Source organism: Neopelma chrysocephalum, unplaced genomic scaffold (assembly GCF_003984885.1).
Source record: "Neopelma chrysocephalum unplaced genomic scaffold, ASM398488v2 Primary Assembly neopelma1_45, whole genome shotgun sequence".
NCBI lineage: Eukaryota > Metazoa > Chordata > Aves > Passeriformes > Pipridae > Neopelma > Neopelma chrysocephalum.
Genome location: NW_020897704.1, coordinates 17,072,024 through 17,079,707, shown reverse-complemented (window position 1 = coordinate 17,079,707; position 7,684 = coordinate 17,072,024). Strand labels below are relative to the sequence as shown.

The following is a 7,684-nucleotide window of genomic DNA, read 5'->3' as shown; positions in this document are numbered from 1 at the left end:
TGTATCAAACGCATCATTCCCCCACTCCCTTCCTGCCTAAGTACTTGGAACTGCTGCTAAAATGATAATATTTAATAAAAATATAAATAAAGTGATACAAGCCAAATTTTTGGGCAAAAATAGGTTGATGTGGGGATAAGAGGACAGGCAGGACCCTGAGAAGAAGAAGTGCGGGGGACAGGTTGTCCCCAGCAGCGGATTCCAGCCCTGAATGGGGAGTGCTGGAGATAAGAGTACCTCTGTTGGAGCAGTGCCCTGTGCTGGGGACCTGTTGGCTGTCCTTGGTCCGGGATTTTGAGAAGCTTCCAGGGATGGGCACTTCTGGGGACCGGGATGTGCCATCGGAGCAGGCAATCCCCAAACATTTCAGCCCAGGTCACGCCTTAAGTCCCTGATCCCTGTCTTTCTCCAGCTGTGCCTCTGCTTGCAAAGGAGAGCAGTAAATAATAAATATGGGATGCTAATTCCAGTTCCTGTGCTCGAATGGGGATCCCGTATCCTGCACATCACCCCCGGCCCATCTCCTGTGGCAGTTTTTGGAACCTGTCGTGTGGGCCCAGCAGCAGCCAATGGTCTCTCGCTGCTGAGCCCGTGTCCGACAGACAAGGGATCACTGTGCTGGCCCGGGGTCATTTCCTCCGTGATTCACTGGGGTTGCTTAGAGACAGACGCTGGTGAGGTCCGGAGCTGGAAACGTTCCGCGTCAGAAATGGAAGAGCTAAACTTTGGCTCAGAATGGGAGCAGGTCTGCTGGGAGAAGTGTGTCTGCCCATGCCCCAGCTCTGCTTTTGGGTCTCTTCAAGCGATGGCTGTCCTGGCAAAGTGGGACCCTGTGCTGGGGCTGGGCATGAGGCCACAGGGAGAGGCAGGGCAGTGCTTGTACCCCAGGAAGCCTTGCACCCAAAATTAGGGGTCTTGCACCCTTGCCAGCAGTTGGAAATGGATGTAGAGATGGGGATGCCCTCTTCTTGCCTTCTTATGCTTTCCTGGTCTCCAAGCTGGTGACTTTGAGGCTAAAGCCACCCTGCGGGGATGGGAGAGTTTGGCAGCAGCACCAGCCTCCTTCCCCTGCCATGCTCCAGCTGCTCCTGCCAAGCTCACTCTCCTGTGCTGACTGCTGAGAAGAGACCGGGGGCAAGATGGTCCCAGAGAAGTCACTGGTGAGAATAGGGAATGCTGTGGAATCAGCTGTGGTTACCAGGGATGCAGCACTGGCAGCGAGTGGATATGAGATGATACAAAGCAAAGGCACAGCAGTGCAGTGGCAAAGAGGAGACCACGTGTCACAGGTGCAGGACTTCTTGGGAAAGGAGTTGAAAGCTAGGTTTCTCCATGACAGAAGCATTTAAATGTAAGTGCAAAAGTGTTAACTGCTGTGGGCTGAAAGCAGAAAGCACTAGAGAGGCTGAGCAGCCAAAGATGGGAATGAGGAACCTTCGAAGACACACCAGCATGTCCCCATGTCTTGCAGGGGTGGGTGGCCAGTGTGGCCCTGGGCAGAGCTCTTCTGAATACAGCCTGTATTGCCTGCGATGCCGCGAGGTTTGGGCTGGCACTGGGTTCAGGGATCCCCTACGGCTGCAACAGGCTGTGATAGCTGCTGACCATCTGGACTTGCTGATGTAAGACATAAAAATGGCCTTTCCGTCATTCCTGCAGAGATGGCACCAGGATCCACCCTCTGGGGGACCAGTGTGTTCCCCTGTCCTGGCCAAGCCTCTGCCAGGATCCCCATGGGTTCAGCCCACAAGTTGCTATCTTGCAAAGTGCTGAGCTGGAACAGGGCAAAGAGCAAAGCTGTTGCTCTGTCAAAGCCCGTGCAGCAGGTGCAGTGGTGAGACTACACCCTCAGTCCTGCCTTAGTTTCTCTGTTGCTCCAAGTAACCTTTACTCAGATCCCAAAGGATCCTGGAATGTGCCCTCCTGCTTTGCAAGGACTTGACACTTCCTGACCTTGTCTCCCTTTCCCAGAGGCAGGTAGAGGGACACCTCTGCACTGCAGCAGCTCCTTGGGACAAGCCTGGTGCCCCCAGACCCTGCAACACCCTCCACAGAGTATGAGGAGAGGGCATCAACGCTCCCATTTCAAAATGCAGCTTGTGAAACACTGAAACATGGAATTCATCTCCTGTCTGGCCAACAGCTCACTATGGCTGCTGAATAGGAACCCCCATTGATGCACTGCCAGGGTGTAGCAGAAGTTGGTGCCCACGTGCCAGCACCCTGTGCTGGTGCAGGTGACCTCCAGCAGCTGTGTGCTCTCTATTTTGGTGTGCACGCTGGGGTTTTTTTTATCTTTTTGCTCTAGCAGCTATTGTAATTCATGGTGATGCTGGAGAAAAATCCTCCCTGAATCAGCTGTGCTGGTTGTGAGAGCTGGCTGTGCCAGCTGGGTGACATGGCATGTGGGTGACATGGCATGTAGGAGACATGGCTTGTCACAGCCTGTTTCTGTGTGCCCAGGATCCATGAGTGTCTGCCCGGGCTGGGCTGTGCACTCAGACATGGTGTGGAGGTGAAAGGCTCCGTCATCCCCAATCCCTTTAGCCGTCTTGGCCTCTGCTTGAGTATTTTTAACCTTTTTGCTGTGCTAAGCTGCCTGGGGCTGAAGTGTCAGCAGGCCCTGGGGAACACAGCCTCTCACTGCTTTGCCAAGCCCAGGATTTCAGGATCAGTGTCTCTAATCCCTGGATCCTGAAATACCTTCTTCTGCCGGCAGCGCATTTGGAAAATTTGAGTGACCGCGGGTTTAAGCACTGGGAAGGGGATGCCCTGACCCACAGGGACCAGATGCCACGTGGCAAAGCTGCTCCAGTGCCGGCATCTGCACCTGATTCAGCTGTTGCTGGGATATCCATCCCTCAGCAGTGTCAGAGGAGAGGTCCCTCTACTGGGGGATGCTCTTTCCCACACTCCATGAAACAGAGGGAAATGCTCTGTGGTCACTAACAAGTCTGTCCCCCTTGTTTTCTCCCATCAGACCAGTCTCAGTCCTGGCAAAATGGGTGAATTCTCGCCATCTTAAAATTGTCCCTCCAAGTCTGTAGTTGATTAGGACAAAAGTAATCATGGCTTAGTTTCTGGATGGTCCATCCCTCTGAGCCTCTCTGTGGAGAGCTGGCTGTGACTGCGCTCACTGGGTGAGCTCTACAGGATGGTGACCCACTGCTGCTCTGCAGGCAGCTCCTTGGCCTTGCCTCCCTTCTCTGCTGTTGGAAACCCATCTCCTCATGGCACAAGGGATCCAGCTGCTCACCTCTTGCCACCCTGAATGGAGGAGCTGAGGCTGCACACAAGCTCTGATCCCCCCTCATAAAATCGCCTTGGTGGGCTCAGCTGGGTTTGCAGGGCAAGGGCAGAGCAAAAACACCGTCTTCTCCTGGTATCAGAGTGGCTTCTGGGGGTAAGGACCTTTCCATATACCATCTAAATTAAAGTTAGCTTTAATGAATTTATTTTAGCTTAGGTGAAAGTGTCCAGCTCAGCTGTCATGATTTGCTTTCATGGAGCATTTTGTGCTTGCATTTCGTGCTGTTGCTTCTGTTATTTGCCTGGAGTTATTGCTCTTGGCTCCTTTTTTGGGGTCAGTGGTGGGTACCTCGTAGATGGCTCCCAGAGGCTGCTGTTGTATTGCTGATCCCGTGTGTGGAAGCGCTGGTGAGAAAGGGTTTGTGCCTGCCTGGCAGGAGATGTTGGTGACAATTTCCTATGGAGGTGCCCCCACAGGAGACCAATAGAAGAGGTTTCAAAGAGTCTGCCTGCTGTGGCCCTTTCCCTTGGGGGGTGAACACAACTAGGGCACAGCATCCCCCTCTGTCTGAACCACCTGAGCCTGAGCTCCACAAAGTCTTAGGTGAGGGCTGGTGGTCTCCCACCAGAGCATGATTTGCTCTCTGCCTTCTACTCTTTGTTCTGCTTTTCTCCTCATGCCCTGCTGCTGCCATGTGTTACTTCTTCATGATCTGGGGCTTCTCCCTCTCCAAATCCAAATTCTAGGAGGGAAGAAGGGTGCAACACCAAGTGGAGGGAAACCCGTGTTGCCCCACTTGCTGGCTGGGATGTCTTGAGCAAGATGCTTTCACTGCTTAAACTCTTATCTCACTTTCCTTTCACCATACCTATTCAATGACTCTCAGTGTAATTAACTGAAGTTCAGGGAGCTTTCTCTCTGCACATCTTTACTGCTGTAGCTGTTCTAGCCTTTGATTTGGGGAGTCAGCCATCTGGGGTGTTACAGCTGACTGTGTGCAACCCAGTCTGACTGTGGCAATAGATATTTATACTCAGAGCAGCACCATTAAGACAGGGAGGAGACAGGTGTCCCAGCAGGGATGGGAATGTTCTCCCTTTTCCTTCAGGTTGTTTTTTTACTCCAGTAAGTGCATCAGTATGGGGTCCTGCCCTGGGTGCTCATGCAGCCCAGTGTCACAGCTAGTCCCTGCCCTGATGCCATTGGGGTGGGACTGTGATGATGACACCTCTTCCCAGGTGCAAAAAGGTTGTGTCTTCTCAGCCACATTGTTTTATCCTGATGAGATGCTGCAGAAAAAAATGTGGGGAGGGGGTATCTGCCCATCCAAGCAGAGCCACTGTGCAGTGTGCTCAGGTCTGCTGGTGTTAGGGTAGAATGTTTGGGGTGCAGGCAACACTTCACCTCCTTGCCAGCAGCCCACAAATTCCCACCTAAGACACCATCAAGCTATTAATTCTCAGGCAGTGAGGCTAAAACAAGCTTTTTCTGACAACCTCCATCTGTGCACTCCCACTTTGAAAAAAAACCCCTTTAAAATGATTTGCACAACTGTAATAGATTTGGACATAGCGAAGAAACCATTCGCAAACAAGCCAACCTGCTGCACAAGGCCTTGGCCAGTACAATGTCCTTGGGGTCCATGGAACTGGAGGACAGGAAACTTTCCTGTGTGGCAGAGCTGACCAGGGAGCCTCAGTGTTGTGCTGGGGATAACATGGGTCCTGGGTGATGCTCTCAGTGTTGTTGGTTAATGGCATGTTTCATGTGGTTTTTCTTTTTGGTGGTGGTGTTTTGGTTTTTTTTTTGGCAAGGGATACATACATGTAACCATCTTCTCTTTTCTTCAGGACAGAATCATCAATCTAGTTGTTGGTGGCTTAACAACCTTGCTGCTTGTAGTAAGTATCCCACATCCCGCCCCATGTTGAGTTGAGCGCCTTCCTTAGGTGACAAGGGACCAGAGTTCCTCCCCGAAACAGGTGGTGAAACTTCCAGTGACTGAACAGGCTGTAATCGGGGCCCAGTCACTTTGGGACACACCTGTCTTTTGAAGCTGACAACAGGAGAATACCTTTCTTTGGGCCATCTTTTATGAGTTGGCTGTGCAATAAAAAGTTCTTTGGTAAATTGTCCATCCTGTTTAAACGTGAGGCTGGGTGAGACAACAAAGTGCTTATGTCCCAGGAGAGCATGTTTGCTTCTCTCTATTTCCTTCTATTTATAACTTCCATTTAATTATGGCTTATATGAGTCTTTCCAGAATTTGTCCCTTTGTCTTGAACTATGCTTTCCCCAAGCTTTAAAGACAAACCCAATGCCATTGTGACTGCAGAACATCAGTTCTGTGGTCCCTGGTGGGCAGCAGCATCATTTGAGCTGAGGTGCAGGGAGTCCATAGGGACAGCCAAGGTGCCAGCTGGGGAAATGCTTGGCTGAAGGAATGCTCCTACATGGGCAGTGTGTACCCCTGTGCCTGCTGGCTTTATGGGTACCTGCAGGATGGCAACAAGCCTGAGTAGCAAAGCTTTCATCAATTTTTTCCACCTGTCTCAGTGTGCAGTTGTATCAAACAGATTCTCCTCCAGAATTTTGTTTCCCTCCAGCTCCTCACGGGGTGGGAGTTAAAGAGGAGGGAGGGGTGTGCAGGGGGGGATGTGAGCATTGTGGTGCCCCAGCCATCAGGGTGAGCCTCTTCTCACCACAGCTCTGAGAGCAGGCGAGAGCAAACTCTTCATCTTTGTTTTCCTCCACACAGGTCACTCTAATCAGTGCTTTTGTCTTCCCGCAACTACCTCCAAAACCTGTGAATGTATTTTTTGCTTTCTGCATCTCCTTGTGTTGCATTTCTGCTGGCATTCTTGTAAGTACCGCCACGTTTGCTGTGCAAGCTTTTGAGTCTATGGCTCTGAATAAAACATTCTTTACGTGGTGCTGCCTTCTTTTTTACATTCTCCTAGAAAAGCTTTCCTGCCTCCATATGACAAGTTGACAATGAGAGTGGTAACCATTTTTGTTATTTACTGTGGCACAAGTGTGTGAACTGAGCCAACTCCTGCAGCCCAGCTGTGGTGCAAGACTTGTCACCTCTGTGACTGTGCCACCTGTAGCTGCCAGTGGAGATAAAGTAGGAAACCAGGGGGCAGAGCAGTGAGATGGGAATGCAGAGATGGACTGTGCTGCAGAACTCGTTTGAAACGGTGGGACCAGCCAGGCACTTGCAGAAGTCAGTGACCTTTCAGGCACAGGGGTTACAGGGGCAGGAAGCTACAGCAAGTAGCAGATGTTTCTCTACTCAACAGCAGCAGAATTCCAAGAGAGTTGGTCCCAAGCACTGGCAAAAAGAACTGGCAGGTCAGAGTTCATAGAATCACACAATGGTTTGGGCTGGAAGGGACCCTCAAACACCATCTAGTCCAGCCCCACTTCCATGGGCAGGGACATTCGTGGCTCCTCCTTTCTGCTGTAGCATTTTATATTTGGGGCATTCACCTTCCTCCAGATGTGACCTGGAGCGGTCTTGCCCTGAGCCCCTCACTGCTGGGTGAGCTGGGAATTTGCTGTGCAGGGCCTGGTCAGTCCTAGTTTCTGATTCTACAGCTGGTAGCCACAATGCCCAGAACAGACTGTGTTAGTGCAAACCTGATATTTGTCCTCATCAACCAGGGTGTAGCCAGCTTTATTTTTTTTTACAACATCCCCAGCTAACACCCCACCCACTCTCTCTCTTCAACAAAGCTGACCAGACAACCCATGTCTTTGTAACTAGTTTCACAGACAAACACACTCATTCTCTCGAGCCAGAAGAAGCTGGGTTGTTTTACAGGAAAAAACAGACCCAGAAGTTGCCAGTTCAGTTACCATGGAAAGTCTCCAGGGAACTACCTGGCTTTTTAAAGTAATTCAAACTCTTTTCTCTTCTAGATCTACTGGTATCGACAAGGAGACCTGGAACCTAAATTCAGAAATCTAATTTACTATATATTGTTTTCTATTGTCATGTTATGTATATGTGCCAACCTGTACTTCCATGAAGTGGATAAATGATGGACATTGGGAAAACCCAGCAATGATGCTACTGTGTCAGAATGTTTTCAGCTCAGCTCTCAGGTCTACTTGAGACATTTAAGTGAGAACAAGCAGCCTAAGAGGAACAAAGTGGGTTGTGCAAGGATAAATCAGTACATGATTTTCATGTAAATGTATATGTAATGTCCCTCTTGTTAGGGAGAATTATTGCCATAAGACGTGACATTCCGCTTTTTTTTGAAGAGCTACTGTTGCGCTTAATGAACATTCCAGTTGTACTGATGTTTCAGAATGGCACAAGCTTTTTCATTTTGGAAAAAAAAAATGCACTTTTTTATTACTGTACAAATAAACTGCAGCATTGAAAGGATCTGTGGCAGTATAAATAAATGGCATCTTACAGTC

General features: G+C 50.0%; 1 protein-coding gene across 1 annotated transcript in view; it reads left to right on the top strand.

Annotated features, from left to right (window-relative positions):
- TMEM243 (transmembrane protein 243) overlaps window positions 1–7,683 on the top strand; it is a 9,074-nt gene extending 1,391 nt beyond the window's left edge. The window contains exons 2-4 of the mRNA XM_027679492.1: window positions 5,101–5,151; window positions 6,009–6,113; window positions 7,175–7,683. Of these exons, the coding sequence (XP_027535293.1) occupies window positions 5,101–5,151; window positions 6,009–6,113; window positions 7,175–7,297 (279 nt within the window). The 3' untranslated portion in view covers window positions 7,298–7,683. The remainder of the gene's footprint in view (window positions 1–5,100; window positions 5,152–6,008; window positions 6,114–7,174) is intronic.
- Window position 7,684: the final 1 nt, after the last annotated feature.